Raw genomic sequence first — 26,772 nt, forward strand, 5'->3', positions numbered from 1 at the left:
AACATTCGCATTTATAATATTAGTAAGATTATTTAAATTCTGCACGGACAGAATCGCAGGCTACGGCTAGTTTGGTATAAAATATAGACAGAGAAGCAATAAATCATATACAAATTATTATAAATAAAAAAAACTCATACGCAAGGAATGCAGGCAAAATAAATTATCTACGAATGACTTTTAAAAGCAAATCAATTTCCTGTGCAAATTAGAATGACTATCTTATTAACTAGAGTTTATAAAAACTCTTAGGAAAACTTTATAGTTCGATCCACAAATGTTTTTGCCTCTTTATGGTGTCATATAGTGTCATAATCATAATAATATAATGACATGGCATTGACGAAAAATATGAACCAAAAAAATGACGTCATTCCTATGAAAAAAACAAAGATTTTAAACAATTTTATTGTTGAGACAGTGAAAGCTCACTGAAAATAAGTACATGACTAATTTGTTTTTCTTTTCACAGGTGTGATAAATCACCATGGAGTATATAATGAAAAAGGTAAGATTATAAAAAAAATATCTTTCATACCTTTCGGGATTCGACTGTGTTTAAACTTGTATCAGCACTTATTTTAAGGTAGCAAACGAACAAGCGACCACCTGATTCGCTGAAATAGCGAAGCGACCTTTGACCACACACATCCGCAATTGCAGATGTGTTGCCTACCTTTTATCAACGTTGAAGGAGACGCACAGAAAGTTAATATTTCCCCTTACTAGGCGTCCCCTCCTCCGACAAATTCCTATCCCATTCCTATCCTTTCCTTCATAACAAAATTGTGGAAAGGGGAAGAGGACTTAAATTAGTCTGACACCATCAGACTAATTTCTGTATGTCGTCCTGTCTTCTGTATGTCGTGGTATTTCACCGGGCGAGTCGACTAACAGATGTTGTTGCTGACGTATACCACTGTTAACTTGAACTTGTTGTCATGAACTCTCATTCTATTTGAAAAAGCAACAATAATATCTGGTAATAAAAACATCAAAGCAGTTGATACTCTCACTAAGAAGCATTATTTATAGTCCGATTCCGCTTTTGACATTCAAAGAATTAAATTTGATTTTCATTTAGGTAAGATTATTTTATAATAGCTGTCGCCCACGACTCTGTCCGCCCGGAATTAAAAAAAACAGCCTATGTGTTCTTCCAAACTGTGTTCTACGTCTGTGACAAATTTCATCAAGATCCGTTGAGACGTTCTGGAGATGCCTTCAAACAAACATCCATCCATCCATCTAAATATTTGCATTTAAAATATTAGTAAGATTAAACTCATACCATAACAGCTTATAAAGTAAGACCATTTTAATAGCTCACATTTGAAACTACATCAAAATCCAACAACGTAACCTTGTATTGGCGGGAATAATTTTTTTTTTTAATTTCGAAGCACTGCACAATTTTTTTAAAATTTCGAACGAAATTTATATTATGTCAATAGAAGGTCGTTACAATGTTGCGTCAATGAACTTTTTTTTTTAATTTGGCATAGATGTAGAACATAGTCTGGAAGAACACGTAAGCTACTAATTAAACTTTCTTCAGTTCGGACGAAGTCGCGGACGACAACTAGTTTAGTTAAAAATGAACATGTTTTACCTTTAAATATGTATCACGATATAATTTCAATATAATTGTTATTTATTCGTTGATATATACCATATTCAAAAAATCATGATTTCTGGTCTTAAATCAGCTTACCATAAAAAGGTTGAAAGGTACGCTAAAATGTAATTGAAACACTGTCTAATTTTTTTATGCTTAGGCCCTCATTGTTTCCTTGATATCTACGTCGTCGCCTACTGTTTTAAAATAACCTGTGTGTAAAAATACACAAAGGCGTTGCCTAACAAAGAAACTGTATAATTATCCTCCATTTAACAGCTATATGTCGATTAATGTACTATTAATAAAGTACGTGAGATGAAAATCTTGCAATTGTCACCAAGAATTAACTGTCATAAGTAATAGCTTGATTTTTTATTAAATTTTGTATCTTAACTTGGGTTACCATTGTTAAAATTCCCATACAATCCTACTCTTAGTTAGAATAAATGCGAAAGTTTGTATGTATGGATGGATGTTTGTTAGAAGTTCTCCAGAACAGGTGAATAGCTATGTTTGATGTAGAACACTGTCTGGAGAAACACAAAGACCTCTTACGATGTTTTTTGACATTCTAGACTGAATCATATGTCTAAAATCAATAAAAACAATTGAATATCTTAAAACAATACACATTAAGTATGACCTGCGAACCTAGATATTAGAAATTCGCATAAAAAAGGCATTTAACAAATAACACAATAAACAAAATAACAATAACCATTCAATCAACCTAAATCTTTACAGTTAATAAAAATGGAATGTCTGTTTGTAATGAACAAAACATTTCTAGTACCTATATCGACGCTGGAAAGCATAAACGCTGTAACCCTTGAAATCGCGAATATGTTTTTCACACGTTAATAATTTCAACCAGTATCAAAGGATAATGATTTTATTATAGGTTAGCACAAACTACACAACATTGCTAAATACCGCATGCTTGTAGGCGTATCAGCTCACGAGTTATCACGAGCCAAACTCTTCTATAAAGTTCATACTTTCGGGGTTACAGCGTTTACGCTTTCCATTGTCGATATAATATATGATGTATTTGCGTCTTGTCAGTCTGTCAGGAAGGTCGCGTTTGTTCCGGGTAATCTCCGAAACGGCTGAACCCACTTTGACTGGACCTTCAATTTAACGTAGCTGATGTCTTCGAGAGTAAAATGGGTTATTTTTTTAATTCTGCGATGACGAAGTTAATAGCAACAGCTTGTTATTGAAAGATCTTCTTCAATAAAAATACAGCTTTGCGAATAACTCTATCAAATCTTACTAATATTATAAATGCGAATGTTTGGATGTATGTAGGGATGGATGTTAGAAGGTATCTGCAGAACGACTCAATGGATTTCGATGAAATTTGGCACAGATATAGGACATAGAATACATAGACTACTAAGTTTTTTTAATAAATGACAGCTTGTCATTGATAAATCTTTACGTTGAAACAGAAGTCTACCATAAAATATTACTCGTATCCACACATTCTTGCCTCTGTTTTTTTCACAGATAATGTAAGACATGACAAAATGTATTTAAACAAGTGCTTCTAAGTTTAAATCCAAACTTAATGCATGCCAAAGAACTAAACTATCGGCAATCACGAAAAGCTATCAAGCATTTGTCTATAAAATGTGCGCCGGCGCATCGCGACCGAGTAATTTGAGTGTCATCACATGCATTAGGTATTGCAGGAGACCTTTATACGATAGTGATGTACCTCAGACTATTTTATCGATGTTTTTCTTCGTTTTACAATTGGTTAATTGTTTGATACATATGTATGTAGTTTAAACATCTTGGTAGATTTTGAAATGTGATTTCATTCGATTCGTATTATTTTTCAGTGTATTCTAGGAGTCAGCTAGTGGCTTTTTTGGTTTATTTGATTAATAGTATGTTTTCCTTTTTATGATATAAAATTACGTTAAAAAATTTGTTTTATCGATATACATTTAATTTTTAAATAAAACAAAACTATAACCAACCAAACTAAAAGCAAACAAAAATTATCGATAAGCCTTTTGGCGATAGAATGGTTACATCTCTAATATTATTGCAACATGAAAAACCAGTCAAAAGTTGTAAATGAAATAAAATAAATCAAATTACATTGACAAAGTTGTTGGTACTACGAAATAATATATTTAAACTTTTTGTTTATAACTAGCAGAACAATCTTAAAGGTAAAGAATATTCTTAGTATTTAAGATCACTATATTACTATGAGTATATACAATATAATTCAAGGTGCCATTAGTCTTTACAAAGCATTTTTATTTATAATTAAAATATCGGAACTAACATACGTCTAAAATGGAAATTAAAGGATACCTTCCGATAGAAAAATACATGTCTGTTGGCCTTCGCAAAAAAACTCTAACTAAAAACCTTAATATGTTAATTTATTCCTTTATTAGTAAAGTGTTAGTATACATTTATATGTACAGTCGCGTTCATAAATGGTATCTATAAAAAAAGTAAGTGATTCTGTTCAACTAGGACATTCATGAAGACAAGTGTAATATACAATTTTTTTGCCGTAACCTTTTCTATATCATTAAAGGATATTTTATTTAATTATATTCATTAATACTTCCAAAAATATTTTGCAGATTATAAATAAAATAAGTTATAAGATAGTTGCCACCATATAAATTTAAAAAACTTTAGTAAAAGTATGGCCGAAAAGAGAAATTTAAAAAAGGAACCCTTTAAAAAAAACATCGTTTATTTTCACAATCGGACGCAATAAAATAAATCGATTGTCAAGCATCGATGTGCGTTGTTCGAATTCCGAGGAATCGATTTAAATAAAAGTATACGAAACTTTATGGGGGGTTTATTCTTGTATCGATCGTTAATGCAAGTATGCGATAAAATCTATAGTCATTTTATCGTATCGTAATGTAAGTGAAACTCAGTTACGAATGACTCACCTTATCTTTATTTGATTCAAGTGGAAAAGCTTTTACAGGCTTGAAATATAAATGAAGGTTTCATATTAAATTTAATTCATTGTCGATCATTTCCAGTTCATTTCACATAATTAGCGCAAATTTCCAAAACCAAAATATCTGTGGAGCGTCGTTGACTCAGGGGTTAAGGACTTGACTTGCAATCTGCAGGTCCTGGGTTCGAATCCCGCCATTTACCAATGTGTTTTTCCATTTTAGATTTACATATGTACATTTATCCGACGTTCTTACGGTGAAGGTAAGCATCGTGATGCTGCACATATCTGAGAAGAAATTCAATGATATGTGTGAAGTCAACCAACCCGCACTTGGCCAGCGTGGTTGACTATGGCCTAGTCACCCCTAACTTGAGGTAGTCTCCGAGTCCCTCGGTGGGGACGTATAGCGAGCTGATGATGATGAAATATCTGTGAATAAAGATATTATTGTTTTAGTTTTTTTAAAGATAAGGAGAGAGACGGCAACATGTTTCTGAGTTTGTTTTAGCGGTGCACGGTTACGTAAAATGTTTGCTTATAAAAAAACAAGCAGATCGTCGATTAATTAAATGAAAATTGGTTAAATTTTAATACTATGGAATTTTTAATATAATAATAATTATATTTTGATTTATTATAATAATTGCGTAGGCTAATTTCTTGATCCCCGACATCTTACTTTTTCGGATACAGCTCGCGTAATTTAAAACAATTTAAAGAGCAAGTTAAAAGAATTTAATGATAATTAAAAAAGAATAATGTGATAAACTCTCTTTATTTATTTTACGATCGTACACTCAATTAATCAGGCAGTTTAATTGACGGTTCAATCGATTCGATACTTCTTTTCCAACAGCGATTATGTCGGCCATCTTTGTTTGTTTTGACAGCAAAGTTGCCGCCAAAATATATCGCGAGTGAGAAATTAATTTTGCACCAACGATTAATACTCGTTAAGTCACTGAACTTCAGTTTATAATTGTAGGCTCAAATAGCAAGTACCCAATGCCAGTGAATTTATTTTATTACTCTTTGCTCACTAACTGTCATGTCTTCCCACGCTGTAATTGACGAACACATTTTTGTATGTTGATTAATAAAAGTGTAAGTCTAAATGCGTTTTTGTTTTTCGATCCAACAAATGGTAGCAGAGCGTGGTTTGCCACAAAACGCAGAGAAAAATGACTTCGTCAACGTCATCATACCGTGTAGATGCCTTGAACAAAAATAACTATGATACGTGGTGTCTGCAAGCCCAAGCCGTATTAATAAAAAATGATTTGTGGGAATACGTAAATGGAGCCAAAATCCTCTCAAGCAGAGCGTCCCCTGAGGAGAAAGTGGAATTCGCAAAACAGGACTTGATGGCCAGGTCAGAGCTGTTCCTACTGATATCACCATCCGAACTAAAACAAATAAAAGGGTGTACTACATCTAAACAAGTATGGGACAAGCTAAAATCAATTTATCAAAGTACTGGACCAGCAAGGAAAGCGACATTGCTCAAACAACTAGTGCTAAAGAAAATATTGCCAAATGAAGAAGTGAGAGACCACTTAAACAACTTCCTTGATATTGTTGATAAGCTGGCAGACATGGACGTTAAAATCCATCCAGAGCTTCTAAGTATTATGATGCTTTACAGCCTTCCATCTAGTTTTGAGAATTTCAGAATTGCAATTGAGTCGAGAGATTCATTGCCAAACCCAGAAGAATTAAAAATAAAAATATTGGAGGAAAATGAAGCAAGAAAAAATACAAAGACTGTTGAAGGTGCATTCTTTTCCAAAAAGAAAACCAAGTTTTGTGTATACTGCAAAAAGAAGGGGCATAGTGTAGATTATTGCTTCCATAAAAATAAAACTAATAAAGAACGGAAACAAGAGAAAAATTTTTACATCACACCTACCTGTTTTGCAGTAAAACCGAATACATGGTGCTTAGATAGTGGCTGTACTTCTCACATGAGTGCAAATGAAGATTTGTTCAAATCGATAAATCCTGAAAATGGGTCGCTAAAGTTGGCATCAAATAATACTCAAGCAAAGGTTGAAGGAAAGGGTGTTATACAACTAAAGATACATGGAGAAACATATAACCTGCATGACACCCTGTACGTGCCTTCTTTATCAACAAATCTGCTATCTGTGGCAAAAATCACAGAAAAAGGAAATGAAGTAATCTTTACAAAAGAAAAGGCTTATATCAAGGATGAAAATGGGCAAACTACATTAACAGCTACTAAGATAAATGGACTATATTACATAACTGGAGAGGAATACATAAGTTATGCTGCAAATAATAACACAAATATTGAAAATTGGCATAGAAAAATGGGTCATCTTAATGAAAATGATCTGAAGCTAGCAGCAAACAACAACATGATAAAAGGTCTTGAAATAAAAAATGAAACCTTACCGGTTTGTGAAACATGTATAAAAGGAAAAATGACCCGATTACCATTTCAATCAGTAGAAGGCCCACAGTCGCACCAACCATTGGAATTAATTCACAGCGATGTATGTGGACCAATACAGCCTGAAACATTGGCAGGAGCCAAATATTTTGTGACTTTTATTGATGATTATACAAAATATTGTTGCATTTACTTCATTACATACAAAAATGAAGTCTTTGAAAAATTTAAAGAATATAAGAACAAAGTTGAAAAATTTCACAATAAACACATAAAAAACTTACAAACAGACAATGGAACTGAATATTGTAACCATGAGTTTGATGAATATCTAAAGGAAAACGGAATCAACAGGAGACTAACATCACCTTACACACCTCAACAAAACGGACAAGCTGAACGCAAAAACCGATCACTGTTAGATAAAGCGAGATGTTTAATGATTGAGAGTGCAATACCTGAACAATTGTGGGCAGAAGCTTTGTACACAGCAAACTACCTATTGAACAGAAGCCCCACAAAAGCACTGAATACAACTCCTTATCAAAAATGGACCGGTCGTGCACCGTCAGGAAGGCATCTCAAAGTGTTTGGAAGTAAAGCTTTTGTCCTTGACAAAAACAGAAAAGGAAAATTTAAACCTAAAGCTATTGAGGGTGTATTTGTGGGCTACGCCCAAAATGCAAAAGGATACAGGATTTATATCCCAGAAAGAAGTGGTGTTATAATCAGCAGAGATGTGAAAGTAATTGACAAGAAGTATTACAACAAAAATCCAAATACAAACTATGATGGAATCTTCTATGACCTGAATGAGCTGCAAGCTGAAAAAGAAAAAACTGTTATTAAAACAAATAAAAAACATGAAAATGTGAGCAACAGAAATATAAAAATAGTACCTGTTGTAGATGTTACAATTGAAGCAGCCAACAAAGATATTTCTGAAAGAGTAAGAAATGAACCTGAAATAGAAGGAAATGAACCGGAAATAGAAAGAAATGAATCTGAAATAGAAAGAAATGAACCTGAAATAGAAGATGAAGTTGAACAAAACTCAAATCAAAACAGTAGTGAACATGTAGCTACAAGATCTCATAGAAGAAGGCAAGCCCCTGCATGGCATAAAGATTATGAACTTGATCTAGAATCATCAGATGAATATCATGAATTAGATACAGAAGAAGCAACATTCAAATGTGAGGATGAGATGATACATGAGGACTGGAAAGATGCAATCAAAACAGAAATAAGAGCACATATTAAAAATGGTACTTGGAAGATTGTAGAGAAGAAAAATTATATGAAAGTTGTAGACTATAAAATGATACTAAAGAAGAAAGTAGGTCCAGAAAATGAAACAAAGAAAGCTAGATTAGTAGCCCGAGGTTACACTCAAACACCTGGTTTAGACTATAAAGAGACTTGGGCCCCCGTAGCAAAGTTAAGCTCCGTCAGATTGCTGTTAGCAACTGCAGTTAAAGAAGACTTGAAGTTACATCAACTTGATGTGACAACCGCATACCTAAATGGAGATTTGGAGGAAAAATTATTTTTAAAAAAACCAGATAGACTTGAAGATTATATAACAGAAATTTTACTCGAGGAAAGTTCAAATGAAGACTTGACAATCTATCTTAAAGCACGGGAAATGTTACAAGACATTACAACAATAAAAGGGGAACAAGTATGTGAACTACAAAAAGCTTTATATGGACTGAAACAGTCAGGTCGCCAATGGTACAAGAAATTGGATTTAGAACTTCAACATCTTGGTTTTGTTCCATCAGTTGCAGACCCTTGTATTTACATATTAGAAGAGGAAGGAGCAAAAATAATTCTTGGTCTATATGTTGATGACATCCTGATGGCCTATTCCTGCAAAAGAAAATTTGAATTAATAAAGGAAAAATTAAAAACAATATTTGATATGAAAGATATTGGAAATGCAAAAGAATTTATTGGAATAGAGATAGAAGAGAATGAAGGAAAAATAAAAATAAAACAGAAGAAATATATTGAAAAATTACTTACAAAGTTCAGAATGGAAGACTGCAAACCGGTGAACACCCCTATAGAAGCTTACTTAAAACTAGAGAAGAAAGATACATGTGATGAGAACTTACCTTATCAAATGCTAATAGGATCTTTAATGTTTCTGGCAGTAGCAACCAGACCAGACATTGCTTATGCAGTAAGCTATTTATCCCAATTCAACAATTGTTTTGGACCAGAACATTACAAAGCAACAAAGAGAGTATTGAGATATTTAAAAGGAACAATGGAGATGGGTATAACATATGAAAAAGACAAAGAAAAGGAACTATATGGATATGCTGATGCTGACTGGGCTTCCTGTAACATAGACAGAAAATCCTACACAGGATATTGCTTCAAAATGGAAAAAGGTATAGTAAGCTGGGAGTCTAGGAAACAGAGATCCACTGCCATGTCTACAGCAGAGGCAGAATATATGGCGTTATCAGATGCAGTGAAAGAAGCCTTACATCTAAAATTGCTATTGAAAGACATTACTTCCCAGAAACAAAGAAAAATAAAGATTTACAATGACAACCAAGCTGCACTGAAACTTTGCCAGAATGCAATTATCAGCAGCAGAACCAAACATATAGACCTTAGAGTCCACTTCTTAAAAGAACATATTAGTAAAGGAGAAATAGAAGTCCAGTACATGGAAACACAAAAGATGCTGGCCGATATTCTTACTAAAGGTCTGACTGGTAACAGACATCAAGAACTTCGAAGAGCTATGGGAATATATTAACACTAGCATTGTGAGGGGGAGATTTGTAGGCTCAAATAGCAAGTACCCAATGCCAGTGAATTTATTTTATTACTCTTTGCTCACTAACTGTCATGTCTTCCCACGCTGTAATTGACGAACACATTTTTGTATGTTGATTAATAAAAGTGTAAGTCTAAATGCGTTTTTGTTTTTCGATCCAACAATAATTAATTTAAAAAACATTTAGTAAGATTAAAATCGTCTTTCTGGAATATTTCATTATTTATTTATTTATTTAGACCAAGAGATATAAATTATAACACATGCACAATAATTAATATAACAAAAGCAAATTAAAAACTGAATAATAATTTATTCATATTATATGTGTACATATCATACAAGTATGTATAACAAAGCAACAAACGCAAACACCAAAACTTTATATAAACAAAAGTAGAAGATTTATGTGATGAAGCTAATTATGTAATAAAAAAAAGAAAAAGGAACAAAAAAAATGAAATCACAACATCTCGAAGATATTTTTTAAATCTAGACAATTTGTTAGAGAAGTCAATTTAAGGCGCATCATATAGGAATACTAGCTGTCGCCCGCGACTCCGTCCGCGCGCAGTAAAAAAATGGGGGGGGGGTTATGAAAATTAGATGTTGGCCGATTCTCAGACCTACTGAATATGCTCACAAAATTTCATGAGAATCGGTCAAGCCGTTTCGGAGGAGTATGGCAACGAAAACTGTGACACGAGAATTTTATATATTAGATTTAAATATCTGCAGAATAACTTTAGACATAACCTTACTTTATTTTTTATATTCCTTCATTCTGATTAAAAATAAGACTAACTTTAAAAAGCTAGAAAATATATTCATAATTTATATTTCACTTAGTGTTAATTAAAATATAAAATAACTGCTTAGTTATTCTCTATAACGTAAGATTAAACAATATTACGTACTCTTTGTGATTTATACATTTTTATTTTCATAATTTCTTAATAACCGCATCTTTACGCTACATAAATACGATTTAACTACGTTTGTTATATAAAAACCAAGTGCGCTTTTTTAACTATCACTTTGAAGTTAAAATTAACTGCTAATGTTATGAATTTATTATCTGTAATTAAATTTAGCAACATTTCTAATGCGTAACTGACGTAACTGAGATGGTTTTCACTTTTTTTTAATTTATTTTCGTACAGCGCTGCACAAAACATTTAACTTTTAAATGTACTTGAACTAATCCAAATAAAAGAAACATGACATTACCTTCACTTGACTGAGCACGACTTATGTCCATTTATAGATTATATATTATCCAATATATTGAATAAAATAATGATCGAAGACATGCACTCCATAAATCAAAACGTCTAGAAGAATTTTCAAAAGATCAAAACGCAATTTATCTTTTTTTTATTTAAACAAAAGCATTGTTGTATTCTTCCTTTATGCTTGCATTACAATAGTGGCTGTACAGTTTGCAAACCTTTGCCTTTATATCTCATAAAGAAGTTATAGATGTCAGAATGAAAATTATTTTTTATTTTGTATGTGTAAATATAACTCGTAATGTTATTACAAAGTTTAAAACTCTAGATCAAATGCGGTAATGTATTTAAAATTCACGAGAACATAAAAAAAACAAATTCTCAAACATTCATAAACAAAGCCGAGGCAAAGGTCAATTAGTCAAAAAGACCTTTTATTATATGTTTTATACACCGTGAGAGTTTTACGTTGCGCCAGTGTTAGAAAAAGTAATGTTGATTTAATTATAGGCTGCCAGAACGTTATGCGCTTAACGATGAGCCATTAAAAAAAACTAAATGTCAAAAATAATACTACTTATGGAACATTAATTTATTCTTTTATTTTATCAATTGCACGTTTCAATCCATCCATCCAAGGTTCAGAATCTGAGATAAATATTTTTTTTTAGCTATCTATTTGTTTATGGTCAAATGCTGCCGGAATCAAAATACTGTGACCTTTATCTCGTCTACGTAACAACGTTTAAGTTAAGAGTTACGCTATGCACGCAGTATAGACAATTTTCCTGTCAAAACGAGCGCGTTTCAACAATTTGAGATTATTTATCTGTTGCTCAAGACCAAATTTTATGACTCGCGCGATCGTAATGTGACGTTTTGGCGCGATTTTTTATCTGTCAAATGTTAACATTGATAAAGTATTTTTATTCTGTAATGTTTTGTTTAAAACTAAAAAAAAATTGTATTAGAAATTTCGAAACAGAACCTTAAAAAGCTAATCTAATTTATTTTTTATTTCTGTCTTCTGTCATATAAAGGTAACATCTTTGTTTTTCATTTTTGTTTTTAAATTTGACAGTTCGAGTAACCTAACTTACATTATGCCAGTACAGTAGCGCTAAGCACAGCGCTGGCGTATAACTGGCATATTGTACACAATATATAGTGCCCAGTGAGCCAAAACACATGCCAGGCCAGCGGTACTGTCTTGCTGTATTGGCATAATGTAAACTAGGCATAAAGTAGAAGTCATATCGCAGTAATATAAAAATAATGACCCTGCAAGTTACGGTTTCATAACTGACCTGCCATTACATAAATAATAAGATGTTTGTTATAGTGTATAATTGTGTTTAAACCGCAATTCAAGATGCATAATTGTGATGTTGGAACTAATTTATGTAAATCTGTTTATCTCTAAGGTTATGTTGAAACCCTTACGGAATTCGGGTTGAATTTGAAGATACCATTGTTTGGCATTAGGAAACATATATAACTAGCTTTTACCTGCGACTCCGTCCGCGCGGAATAAAAAATAGAAAACGGGATAAAAATTATCCTATGTCCGTTTCCTGGTTCTAAGCTACCTGCCCACCAATTTTCAGTCAAATCGATTCAGCCGTTCTTGAGTTATAAATAGTGTAACTAACACGACTTTCTTTTATATATATAGATTCTATAGTATAGAGTTATAGAGTCTTTATTTAATATCTATTCAATACTAGCTGTTGCCCGCGACTCCGTCCGTGCGGAATTAAACTATGTTCTACATATATATGTATAGAACTATGTTCTACATATATATGTCTACATATATATGTCTATGTCCGTTTTCTATTTTTTATTCCGCGAGGACGGAGTCGCGGGTAAAAGCTAGTAAGTCATAAAATTTAATTTTTCATATTGCTCGTGCGTATTAGTTTAAAAAAAATTAGTTTCGGCGCGAAAATGTATGTGACATCACACAAAAAACATTTCATATCCAATCTATTACAAAAAAAAACAGAAACCATAATGTTTCAGTTTGTGTTTTTCACCAGTAGAAATGGTAACATTGACAATTCTATTACGACACGTTTCAAGCTTATTTATTTCTTCGTAACAAATTTGTGTCAGACTAGATGTGGATTAAGTTAAAAAAAAGGATATCATTTCAGCGAAGTGGTCGAGCAACGAAATTCTCACATTAACAATGGATAAAGTAATCAGGTTACAAAGATTTGTTAACTCTTATTTTGTAACTATTAAACTGAACTGAGTAAATGTGGATTAAAGTAAGTTGGTTCATTACTAATATGTAGAAATCTTACTAATATTACAAACTAGCTGTTGCCCGCGACTCCGTCCTTAATTAAAAAAACTTAATAAGTAGCCTATGTGTTCTTCCAGACTATGTTCAACATCTGTGCCAAATTTCATCAAAATCTGTTTAGCCGTTCTGAATATACCTTCAAACAAACATCCATCAAAACATTCGCATTTATAATATTAGTAAGATTAAAATTAGCAATACATATCACTATATATCATATCACAAGTTTAACTCATCACAGACATCACAACGTGTTGGTGAGTTTGTACACGAGTCTTACCTTACATCTAATGATCTTTTTTCACATAGATTATGTTAGCAGTAATTTTAACAGATTAAAAATAGTTTTTGCTTATAAATTATTAAAGACTTTCGTAAAATTTACGACGTAAATGATTAGATTTATATATTATTATCGATAATACAGAATTTATTAGTAAACAGTAATTTGTTTTTTATGAACTTTTATTATAAAACCAAGATTAATTTCGTTTTATATATGATAGTAGCAAAGTAGCAATCATAGCAAAGTGACCGCTGCCCATAGACATCTATAGCAACTAAGAGTAGCGAATGTGTTTGCTGCCTTTAATAGAACAGAAGGTTTATAACATTGGTAGATGCCAGCAAAAACAACATCTGTTGCACGAATTGGTCGACTCGTCCGGTGCAATACTACGACTACTCATAAGACAGACGTCAAGTGGGAGAAATTCTGCATTTCGTCTGCTGAGTGTGCGTTCCGGAGGCCTAAGTTTAGTCCTTTTTCCCTTCCAAAACTTTTATAATAAGGAAAGGATGGGAAGGGAAGGTAGATTTCGATCGAGGATGGGACGCATTAGAAGTGGAATTAATCTGTTTCTGTTCGTCTCCTACTCCGTCGATTAAAGGTGGGCAATGCATCTACACTTGCGGATGTCTATGGGCAACAATCGCTTCGGCGAATTCAGGTGGCCGCTTCCCACATCTATACTTTACCATTTATTTCTTTTCGGACTAGCACTAGGACAACAGACTTGTATGGCTTCACAATAACGTATATCGTATTCCTTCGATGAAGTACAAATTGTGTTACAAAAGTCTAGTTTTTCTCACGTTACATTACGTTGATTGTATCCTGTATTAAAGAACACCACATCGTGTGGTAACTCTGAATGGAGAACTTAGATGAGTAAAAGATTCCAATCAGTTCACATAGTTTGTGACCTGCGAACTTAAATCTCTACGATCTGAAATTTATGCAGTAACTTGGTTTATATTCAAAAAGAGAAAAAATATGAATATTGAGTCACTATTTTGTGATATTTAATTCCAAAAATTAAACAACGGAGTTACATAAGCGAGTACTTCTTTTAAATCTTACTAATATTAAAATGCGAATGTTTAGATGGATGTTTGCCGGAACGGCTTTACGGATCTCAATGAAATTTGGCATAGATGTAGCGCTAAAGAATTTCGCGCCGACGAAGTTGCGGGCGACAGCTAGTGTAATATTTATCGGAATACAAATTCGTTCTTAATTCAAATTCATCTATCAAATTTTGCACGAATTTACTCGTCATCGTAAAATAAACCTTATTGCATGTGAAATGAGTTTAAAACAAGGGTCATATTTAATTGGCAGTTGCTTGCCTTGGGTTATTGCATCTGTTCGCAAAACGTTCCGACTGAGGCACGGACGTTGCGAAATGAACTATTGTTTCAGCCTCCGTAAGGCATGTGGACACAGAGACGCTATAATGTACGTCAGAAATTCCTTAACACTGAGATCCACAGGTGGGATCTAATATTCTGTGAAAAAATTCGATTCGAATGGAAGTTCAAATTCGAAAATCTGTCTAACTATTTAACCATCAATAAACATAAATACAAACATTTTCTAAATTAAAATGATTTTCGTAACAAAGTACACAAATCAATTGATTTGTGTATTTCTCATCGCATACTAATATTTGAACAATACATTTTATAGCATTCCATAGCCTCGCTACCTTTGTAACGTGGTCTTACCTCTGGGAACCCTGCGATAGATATTCAAGTATGTTCAGTAAACAAGTATTGTATCGGAGTATGCAATTAATTAAGACGAATTTTAAGGTATTAATATCATTTAATTTCTCGCCACCGTGGGAGCTTATTGCAGCTCAAAGAACCATTGTTTTCAAGATATTCAAATGAATCTCGCTTAGCTGTTTTGCGTAATTATTATACGCAAACATTTACATCTTTGAAAACATGACCACGAAGTATAATACAAGAAATCTTTTAGAAATATATTTTTGTACATTTCAATTTTCATTTTATCATAATCTGAAATGTAATGAGGGGTTTATTAAGCAAATATTTGTTGAAACAAAAGTACAAAATACCAAAAAAACAAAAAACAAATACATAATTTAATCACATATTTAGTTATACATAAATAATAAAAAATATCCGCAGTAAGTAGTATAAAATATCGCAAAGCCTTTTTTTAATCTCAACAAAAAGGCAAAGACAACTTGATCATTCAGCCACATTTCTAAATAATGCTAATTTACCGCCATAAGAGGTGTTACTTTATAAGAAAAATTGTCTCTCAATTTATATAAATGAAACGATTTCTTAATTTCATCTCTATTTTAATAATTTATTAACAAAAATCTTCTTTATAAAGCTTAAATTTAACAAAGGCCTTTTTACGCTTTTATAGCTGTGTTTAGAAGATTATTAGGGATAGAGACGGCAACAACAATATTTTTTAAATGTCGTCCGCTGCAATACCACAACTACACAGAAGACAGACGTGAAGTGGAAGAAATTCCGCATTTCGTCTGATAAGTGCGCATGCCTGAGGCCTCATTTTAGTCCCCTTGCTCTTCCCATGCTTTTTTTTTCAAGAAAATTATATAGGGGTATTGGATTTGGTGCAAGAGAGGACGTGTAGGAAGGGGAAACATCTTCTTTTTGTGCGCTACCTCCTCCATCGATTAAGGATTGGCAACGCATCTGTAATTGAGGATGTCTTTAGGCAGCTATCGCTTATATTGGCGTTATCAAATGGCCGCTTGCTCGTTTGCCATTTTATAATAATAAAATAAAAAAACAAAAACCCTTAACACTTCAGACTGGCCGTAGAATTGTCGTGACACTTATATCAATAAATATTATAGTCTTTGACAAAGAGAATGAAAATTATGTTATGTCTGCCGACGCCAATTATGGATATTACCGTGAGTATAAGGTTACGATTAGATTCATCTGTGCGCTCGAATAAATATAATAGTGAGAGGTACGGCCCGACCTTGCCCCTACGATTTGCATTGCAGCTTCGCGCATCGATCTGAGCTACTGTATTAAATTATATTACACAGTTTATGCCGAATAACCCGATTTCAATTCATTTAATGATAAAAATTTAATAAAAAATGCATACCATAAAAGTGATGATCACTAATAATTACGTTTGTTTACAAAAAAGTGGATTTGATGGAAGAGGGGACGCCTAGAAAGAGGGATATCCAATTTCTGTGGGTCCCCTTCACCTTTAATTGAAGTAAACAACGCAATTGTATTTGCGGGATGTCTACGGGCAACGGTCGCCTCGCTATTTCGGCTAATCCAGAAGGCCTTATGCTTGTTTGCCACCTTTTGATATTAAAAAAAGAAAAAAAAGTATAGTGTTGGAATAAACTTTTGTGGATGGTTCAAACCTATAACAATTTTATTCACATTTCATTCATCATTTATTTCGCTTAAAGAATGTAAACTTAATTGCATTTAAAAATAAGCTAATAATGACAAAAGATCGTGAGAAAATCAATTAATTATTATTATCTTAACACATTTAAAAATGGAATTCACAACATAAGTTAGTTATGATGCCGAATAATTTTAATGAAAAAAAAACTTCATATTAAACTTGTTTGTTGACAGCTAAGCTTTAAAAAAAAAGAAAATGAAAACCCGAAAATTTTTGCATAAATATATTGTTAATATTCTGAGGCGAAATCTTGTTTTAGATATATAAAGTATACTGCCGGATAGCTCAGTGATTAGCTGACAATATTATCGAAGTTCCAATTCGATTATAAAAACGTTTCCTTTTTTTTAAATGTCCATCACGACAAAAAAATGTTAACATTACAAAACCGATAGCGCCATCTCTTACATTTTCGTGACACTACCAATAAACGCTAATAATAGTACGACAAAATTTTAATAGATGGCGCTGTAATTCAACACGCACTACTATCATGGTACTTCGTAAAAATCGATTCTATGTCATATTAAATCATTATAAAATCAAATTACTAATTTAGTACCAACCTAATTAAGCTATTGTTATCTATTTACTTTGCTGTTACTCATTTCTCTTTCTCATATTTTTTTCTAGATGTTGCTGTCGTGTCTAGTGGCGTCCTCTGTGATCAGCATAGCGGCGTGCGCCGGCAACGAGTACCTCCCCCCAAGCAAGGGCTACAGCTACAAACCGCCCCGTATACCATTTATCACCCCCACGGTAGGTACAAATAAATAAAAAAAAAAACTTGAGAGGTGTCAAAGGACACCCGGATGGAACGAAGTTCCTTTCGATTAATTAGTGAAGGAACCATGTTTATTCTATGAATAAAAAACTTAAGTCTTCACAAGAAGTACATTTCATTTCTATGAATTTTCGTTATATATTGTCACGTCGTTGCCATGGTGATATAGCAAAAAGTGTCGTGACAACTTTTCGTAAGAATTTTTTCCGTCTAGCCCCCTTTCACAACGCGCGATAAGGAACTTCGTTCCAAAAATATGACATAGGTACTCGCAAAATATACTACAAATGGATCATTTAAATAAAAAGATTCCAACCGCAGTTCCAAAATTAATTAATAGCACATTTACAAAAAATTTAAACAATACATTTTTTGTATATGTTTCGTCAGTGTAAACGCACCGTTACACACATTTACGTTTAAATAAACCAGCAGTAGCTGACAGTATCATTACATAATCGAGGACCGTGAACCGTCGTTGCGAACCGCTATGTATTATAACATTCAAACTTTACACTGGCTTGATGTTAACTAAAACCTTTTTTGTTCAGAAATTGCGGGTTAATTGAAGATCAGGGATGTGCCTTAGTTCCAATCGAAACAAATTATTTAAGAAGAATGTTAAATTCCATATGTGGCGGCCATTTCGATATTTAAATTCTTTCTGTTATTTAGTGAACATTTTGAAGTAAAATGGTCATATTTTTATATTAGAGTTGCTAATATTATAAAGTTATATGTGAAAAAAGTGTTATATTTTGGAATTTACGAATTATAACCTAATATAGTGTTTGTCTATGGGTTTGGATTAGAACGCGGTATAAGTTTGTGTTAAGCGTAGCGTATTATATTGTACAAAATTACGAACCTATATAAAGTTAGAATGTAATTATACAGCGCTGCAACGTATAGACAGGTATGACATTGACAATGTCGTTTGACATCATTGCCTTACAAATCTTACTAATATTATAAACTAGCTTTTACCCACGACTCCGTCCGCGCGGAATAAAAAATAGAAAACGGGGTAAAAATTATCCTATGTCCGTTTCCTGGTTCTAAGCTACCTGCCCAACAATTTTCAGTCAAATCGATTCAGCTGTTCTTGAGTTATAAATAGTGTAACTAACACGACTTTCTTTTATATATATAGATGGGAATGTTTAGATGTATGGATGTTTGTTTGAAGATATCTGAAGAACAGCTACATGGATCTCGATGAAATTTAGTATAGATGTAGAACATAGTCTGGAAGAATACATAGGCTACTTATGATTCTGGAAATCTGTACGGTTCCCGTAGGATACATTTGATTTACATATTTACTCGATAAATGAGAAACTATTCAACAAAACTTATTGAAATTTGGTTTAGACATAAAACATATGTCTCGAGTAACTAAACATACTTTACAAATACTGTAAAGTATCACCCTTTTTTTAACTCTGCGGAGACGAAGTCGCGAGCAAATGCTAGTTTCATTCACATACTGTTTAGTTACTCAGGATCCTAACTAACTAGCAGCTACAGAGCTAACAAGCAGAAACAGTTAATAAATGTCAAACTAGACTTGTTATAAGAATTAAACAGTAAACCATATATGCTACAACTTTATGCATAAGGAATTTTTTTTAGCACTATTGTCTTATTGGAGTTATTACTGATGTTCTTCTGGACGAATTGTATGCGAATATATGCAATAAGTGAGAGTCCAAGGGATCGCGATGTTTTTCTGGCTTATAGAGGGAAATCCATCGAGACGGGACATATTTGTAACATAAGCATAAGTTACTTTGATTGTTACTGTGATTAAGTAACAGTTATGCTTACTTAGTTATCACATATTGTGATCATTGTTTTCATACTGACATTTCGGTCTCAGAAACCCACGATGAGTCAATCAGTTTAACGATAGCTTATTAATTAAACAGTGTCAATTTAATTGTGAATTGCTATATCATAAATTGCTGAACCAATTTTGATGAGTGAGCTCTCATTAAATTTGTAATCTTCTCCTGAATGTAACATAATGTGGGTTTACTAATTTTTTGTTTTTATCTTAACAGAAGCCTCCGCAGCCTCCTCAGCCGCCTGTGACGTCACCGCCGCAGCGACCGCAGCCGTACCTGCCGCCTGTCACTACCACGCGGCCCTTCCCCAAGCCACAGCCAACGCCAACACCGCATGTGGTTAGTTATACATCTTATTAATTTAACAATGTCGTACATATGTAAAGGTTAAATACAAAAGGCATGTCTGTTATACTTCGTAATTCACAGTGATAGAATCCGTTGTAGTATGTTTGTGCATAGACATCAACACGACCACACATTAGACCAGCGTCAAGTAGAAGTATAGAGTGCCAAGGCTATATGACCGAGCGGGCAATAGACAAACTAAATTATTTTATTTAATAAAGTGTAACAAGATCCTTTATGTGCTGTAGCTGTCATGTATTTTGTACCATATTCTATGCCCATGTAGGTTTAATATATTTTGTAACAGAACGATCCGCGACAGCAGCGCCCCTCTCACCATCTCAAATATCCTTGTTTAATTAAAATTCCGCCTTTCTCTGATATATGTGCGTGCCGGAGGAAGTATCCTCGTATCTCTAGCCACCCTTTTCTTATAAGATATCTTGGAAGGATAGGAAAAGGAGGTGGATTTAACAAGGAAATGGATATATAGGAAGGGTAAATATGCTTTTCTTGTTTGTGTATAAAATCTCTGTCCAACTGTAATTTTTAACTTATAGTAGAGAAAGAATCAATGCACGTTAATGCAATAAAATATTAGTCAACATAAATCAAGCGTCATCTATGTAATGGTCCGGACTACTGCCGGTAGGTGGCGGCTTGTACACATTCTTAGGTTCGTCGTCTGAAACAAGATGATAGAAACTTTTTATGCTTATTTTATAAATTTCTAATAGAGAATCTAAGTGTAGCTCATTAAATCAATACTTAGTGACTGCTCTGAGTATCGTAATTTGCCGAAACAATAATACAATTTTGTTTTCTGATCTGAGATATATTTTTCGGTAATGAAAATCTTTAATAAGTAACGTTTTTAAATAACTTACCTTCAATAGCAGTATCGTCGTCTTCTGCTGTCAAATTTTTAGCAATTGTGTTGTCATCTAAAAACAAATTACAAATTAAATGTGATGTTTCAAAATTGTATATTTCATTACGAGTGCGGAAAGCCTGTCACTGCCACGAGTCGACAGTCGTAATAAGTTGCAATGACGGTACCGCACGTGTACTAAACAACTATTTTTAATACAGTTGCAATAAAATGAAGCCATTTAAAAGAATAATAAAAAATAATAAACTCAACTAAATAACATTTTTGGAAAATGGCGCAAACCGTAAAAAATATAACCAGAGATTTTTTTTTCTTCACCCATTCTGGTAGGTAGGAACTATGCCCATACAACCAAGTCTTCTTTTTGATGTGCGTTCACTTTCCCAACTGTTGAAATAATTCAGAAAATTGTCTGAGTTCGGAAAATTTTAAGAATAAATAGCGCACATCCTGAACGCTATACGTCCCTGTAATACGCCACTTTTTGGGCAACTGTATTAAAAAATATTATTCTATTATAATTTTTAATTACTTACCTTCTTCACTATCTGTAGGATAAAATTGTGCAATAAGTTGTTAAGTCTTAATTTTGTTATCATTTATATTTATTACTTACTTGGGATATAATTGGGATCCGCTAAAACATAAAACAATTCACAAAGTTATTCAATGTATAATTTTTTACTATATTCATCGTTGTTCATTATAGAGTAATTTAAAAAAAAACAGAATTAAGATTATTTACTTGTTATCGGCTGATTAGTTGTGCATTTCGTCACAAGATGGCGCGGTAACTTCTTGTTAAGCGGATCACGCGCTAAAATTATAAAATTACATTTGTATGTAACATTTTTTTGCCATTATTTTAATGAAATTACTTTAAAGAAAACATCTTACATCGTTTCATGTCACTGTTTTCTACGCCTGAAAATATTATTTCTATTTAAATAATTCTGTTCGATCTTTCATATCTTACTATCTCACTTCTTACTAATATTATAAATACATGTATGTGTCGGTGGCTCAGGGGCTAAGCACTTGACTTGCAATCTGCAGGTTCGAATCCCGCCATGTACCAATGTGTTTTTCGATTTTCGATTTACATATGTACATTTATCCGACGTTCTTACGGTGAAGGAAAACATCGTGATGCAACCTGCATATATATCTGAGAAGAAATTCAATGATATGTGTGAAGTCAACCAACCCGCACTTGGCCAGCGTGGTTGACTATGGCCTAGTCACCCCTAACTTGGGGTAGGCTCCGAGCCCCTCGGTGGGGACGTATAGTGAGCTGATGATGATGTATGTTTGAAGATATCTCCGGAACGGCTTAACGGATCTTGATGAAATTTGGCTCAGATGTAGATCATAGTCTGGAAGAGAACATAGGCTACTTGTTAACTTTTTTTTTAATTCCCCGCGGACGGAGTCGCGGGGGACAGCTAGTAATATCATAAAAACAAGTTAGTAAAACTATTCTAAGTAAATATATTAATGAAATATTTAGTATAAACTTACTCGATAACCTTTCTCCGTACTCTTAAGAATAATAAAAAACACACACTTTCAAATAACTTAAAGTATATATTAAAAAAAAACTCAGAGAAATTAGAGTAAAAGCGTTTAATTAATTCTTTCGTGATTTTGTTTAACGAATAATTTAATAGAAATTTAATTTTTAAAACTAACATCATACAGACTTACCTACATCATTCATTTTCCATCTGTTTGCTGCAAAATATAATCTATGTAATTAAACATTTACTAAACAGTTTCTGAAAAAAAAAATCGGTGTACAAAGCATGTGTTCATCCCTGACATTACCTTTGACAAACCAAAGATAACAATATGCTTATAACGGATGGTCTCAGAAACCCACAGATCTCGTCGTTAGAGTAGGGCGAGTTAGGGCGACCCTATCTTCTGACGATTTTTCCGACACCAAAAATAAGGGGGCACCGCAAAGATCTCGCCTAGGGCGCCGGAAATGCTACAACCGGCCCTGATCGGGATCGCGGTCCAGCGCTAGTTTCTTAAACGTTAGATATTTATTAAACTTACACATTAATACCTGGATTTGATTGGCACCACATATAGATATAAAAACCACGATAAGCTAGAAAATTAATTATAATTAAATAAAAATAATAAAACATTTCTAACGATTCATTTGTGTGAAGTTTTATTTTGAAATAAACAAATAACTTAAGATGTTATGAACGACGACAAATAAGCAATAATTTATATTTACGAGATAATTTTATACAATTACAGAGTAAGAAATTCAGTCTTAGTCGAATCAAGATCGATCAAAACGTCGTTCATGATTCTCTCAAATAACATATAAACAAAAATAAACATTTACCAGCCGCATCTCGTTTTTAAATTATAAAATTGAACACCAAATCTGTTCGACCTACCGACATTTCGTTCAAGCGTAAAATCGTAAAGTTTTCTATATTTACGATATAATTCCAATAGATTTTTATTGTTCTACAAGTTGTAAAACCACAATAAAAGACAGGTTTTTTTATAACAAAAGGTGGCAAATGAGAAAACGGCCACCTGGATTTGCCGCAATAGCGAGGCGACCGTTGTTCATAGACATCCACAAATGCAGATGCGTTGCCTACCTTTAATCAACGGAGAAGAGGACGCACAGAAAGAGGATATTTCTCCTTCCTATGTGTCCCCTCTTCCGTCAAATCCACTTCCCCTTCCCATCCTTTCCTAATAAGAAAAGGGTGGGAAGGGAAAGAGGACTAAATTTAGGCCTCAGGTATGTTAACATTTCAAAAATGCAAAATAAAACACAAGTTAACCCCTACCGATAATTTAAAGAAATTCAAGGGAATCGAAAAGAGTATAGGAGATACTCTGTTGCTTATTTTATACTTTGGGTTTGACCCACTCTCGAAACTCGAGACCATCCGAATTATTAGGTGACTAGGGACTAGGGTATAGTCTGGTTAAGGCTGGTTGGTTAACTTCACACATGAATTTCTTCTCCGAGATATGCAGGCATCATGATGTTTCGAGAAGTTCGGATAAATGTACATACAAACGAAATTCTGAAACCGAAAATCACATTGAACACACACATGGCGGGGATCGAATCGTATACTTATGTTCTACCCTTTCTATCAGCAGCCAGACCATCCCCACGAGCACCACGAGCACCATGACCATGACCACCATGACCACCATGACCACCACCACCACCACGAGCCGGGTATGCCGTTCGACTTCGCGTACGCAGTCAATGAAGACGGCAACGACTACCAACACAATGCGGTTTCCGATGGTGATGTGACCCGCGGCGAGTACAGAGTGGCGCTGCCTGACGGCAGAGTGCAAATCGTAAAATACACCGCTGATTGGAAGAACGGGTTTAATGCTGATGTTAGTTAAAATTTAAATAAATTAAATATCAAGTAACATATAAAAAAATCGGGTGTTCATATTTTTTGGCACCAGATGCTTGTGACTTAAGTATCGAAAAGGAAAAGGATAGATAGATTATCGCTATTGTTTCTAAAAGAAAGAAAAAAAATTTAAACAAGTTGCTAATATATTTTTTGTTTTTTTTTTTAATTTTCAGGTATCATACGAAGGAGAAGCGAGGTATCCTGAGCCGAATACAAATTCGATCAGCTCACCGAACCAAGGCCAGGCATACTTACCCGCCAACCAAGGAGGCGGTTACAAATATTGAAAAAAAAAACTCAAAAAAGAAAAAAAAAGAGATTGTACATTGGAGTTAAAGATACAAATAAAGTTACTCTTATTAATGTTGTTGTTGTCTAAAATTACACAAAAAAACAATTTTTTTCTACTAGATAATGGCAACATTTTAATCAAGTTACCAATAATATTTCCTTAATGACATAAATTGAAAAAATTGTTGATTTTTATATCGAATTTATGAAGGTTTTCTTTAAATATTTTCTCTCTATATCTAATACATGTTGTATTATAAAATATTTATCATGAAATAGTGTACCGATTTAAAGTATTGTAGGCGTAGATAGGTATTACTTCAAACATATGAATAAATACTAGTATTTATATAAAAAAAATCCCATAATTTATTTGTAAAAAAATAATTCTCTCATAGTTATTAACATCTACAAAATGTGAAAAATATTAAACTACGAAGACAATGAGTCTATGAAACATAGACATAAATTTTCCTTTTTTATTTCCTGTGCCTAAATTTATTGATTTAAAAAAATACTCATTTTTACTCAAGACATTTCTATAATGTGTTTATGAATCCTGTGAAATAATGTCCTTTTGTACCTTATTTTGTAATAAAATTATTTAACTTTTAAATATTTAGTTTTATTTCTCTTTTACAAAATCAGAAAATATTCCTAATTAAAGAGTTTCAAAGGATCAAAACAGTAACAGATTAAAATACAGTTGACATTTTAAAGGCAATAAACAAGAAATTATTACTTTTGAAAATATATCTGATTCAACTTATCCTAAGTTGAAAAAAAAAACACATTTATTTTTGTACTATAAGAATTTATTAACTGATTTTGACATTGTCTCATCAAATTTATCATCATCATCATCAACAGCCTTTATCTGCCCACTGCTGGGCATAGGCCTTTCCGCGGTAGTGTACTGTACGCGGTCCTCCGCCTTTCGCATCCAACAACTTCCCGCCGTGCGGATTATGTCGTCGGTCCACCTGGAAGGAGGACGACCCACACTCCTAGTCCCCTGCCGTGGCCTCCATTCTAGGACCTTTCTTCCCCATCTGGCGTCGTTGGCCCGACAGATGTGACCGGCCCATTGCCATTTCAGCCTACAGACTTGGAGAATTATGTCGTTTACATTGGTTCGTCAAATTTATAATTTGATATATTTATATCAAAATTATTTTCAATATTTAGAGAAATATCATTATGAGATTTCTTAATATGTCTGTTTAATTCTTTTCTTAAACTGTACTTTTTGTCACAGAATATACAAGATTCAGTTTTTTCCATATGACTTCTTTTGATATGATCAGATCTTCTTCCAGACGTAACAAATTTCTTCATACATATATTACACTCATATGGTTTTTCATTTGAATGGAGTCTTTGATGTTCAATTAATGTTTTCTCATTAACAAAATGTTCACCGCATACTTCACATGTTTTATTTTTAATCTGTGAATGGATTTTGACATGTTCTGTCAAATGACTTTTTTTATAAAACCCTTTGTCACAAGTTTCACAGACATAAGGCCTAATATGCAAATGTATTTTATTGATATGAGCTTCTAAAGTTTTTTTATTTAATGATTGATAATTACAATTTTTGCAGCTAAAGTAATTTTTATTACGCTTTCTTTTAACATTTGATTTATGGCTTTTTATATGTATGTTGTAGTGGGAATGACATTTTAATATTTTAAAACAGTAAGGACATTCTTTTTCTTTATGGCAATTAATATGAGCTTTAAGAGAGGTTGGAGATTTTAATGTTTGACCACAGACATCACAAATTGTAGCTTCACTTTTTTTATGTATGCTATTTTTATGTTCTTGTAATAAATCATTTGTTATAAAATTTACATCACATGTAATACAATTATAAGTCTTTTTAGGAATGTTTTTTGATGGTTTCACTTCCTCTTCCATAACTTTATGTTCAGGTTTATTCATTCTTATGAATATCTTGTTCATATTTTTTGTGTTTATGTCTTGAACCTGTCTGTCGAGATCTTTTATGATACAATTGAGTATCTTTATATTATTTCTATATTTATACAATTTAAAAAACATTTTTAATAACAAGTCTGTGCAT

At 33.0% G+C, this 26,772-nt stretch overlaps 1 protein-coding gene and 2 long non-coding RNA genes across 4 annotated transcripts; 1 reads left to right on the top strand and 2 right to left on the bottom strand.

Annotated features, from left to right (window-relative positions):
• The first annotated feature begins 467 nt into the window (after positions 1-467).
• LOC106711041 (endocuticle structural glycoprotein SgAbd-1) lies at positions 468-24,776 on the top strand. Of its 2 annotated transcripts, none has more exons than XM_045684635.1 (5): positions 468-508; positions 17,721-17,846; positions 19,938-20,060; positions 24,112-24,366; positions 24,566-24,776. In XM_045684635.1, the coding sequence occupies exons 1-5, from the start codon at positions 488-490 to the stop codon at positions 24,677-24,679; spliced, it is 639 nt and encodes a 212-aa protein (XP_045540591.1). In that variant the 5' UTR covers positions 468-487; the 3' UTR covers positions 24,680-24,776. The 2 variants fall into 2 exon arrangements, with proteins under 2 accessions (XP_045540591.1, XP_045540592.1); XM_045684636.1 differs by having other exon boundaries at positions 24,115-24,366.
• LOC123722539 lies at positions 21,520-21,892 on the bottom strand. Its single transcript, XR_006756512.1, has 3 exons — positions 21,859-21,892; positions 21,707-21,778; positions 21,520-21,598 (listed from the first exon to the last, which is right to left on the bottom strand). It is a non-coding gene; the product is annotated as an uncharacterized LOC123722539 (long non-coding RNA).
• LOC106711050 lies at positions 22,482-23,415 on the bottom strand. Its single transcript, XR_006756513.1, has 4 exons — positions 23,330-23,415; positions 23,026-23,080; positions 22,669-22,695; positions 22,482-22,503 (listed from the first exon to the last, which is right to left on the bottom strand). It is a non-coding gene; the product is annotated as an uncharacterized LOC106711050 (long non-coding RNA).
• Positions 24,777-26,772: the final 1,996 nt, after the last annotated feature.

This window comes from Papilio machaon, chromosome 27 (genome assembly GCF_912999745.1).
Source record: "Papilio machaon chromosome 27, ilPapMach1.1, whole genome shotgun sequence".
Lineage (NCBI taxonomy): Eukaryota > Metazoa > Arthropoda > Insecta > Lepidoptera > Papilionidae > Papilio > Papilio machaon.

What these genes read in the sequence shown, in the direction of transcription:
- LOC106711041 (XM_045684635.1), top strand. Translation starts at nt 488, where the DNA reads ATGGAGTATATAATGAAAAAG. An exon ending in TGGAGTATATAATGAAAAAG is followed by an intron (nt 509 to 17,720) that starts GTAAGATTATAA and finishes ATTTTTTTCTAG; the next exon opens with ATGTTGCTGTCGTGTCTAGT. An exon ending in TACCATTTATCACCCCCACG is followed by an intron (nt 17,847 to 19,937) that starts GTAGGTACAAAT and finishes TTATCTTAACAG; the next exon opens with AAGCCTCCGCAGCCTCCTCA.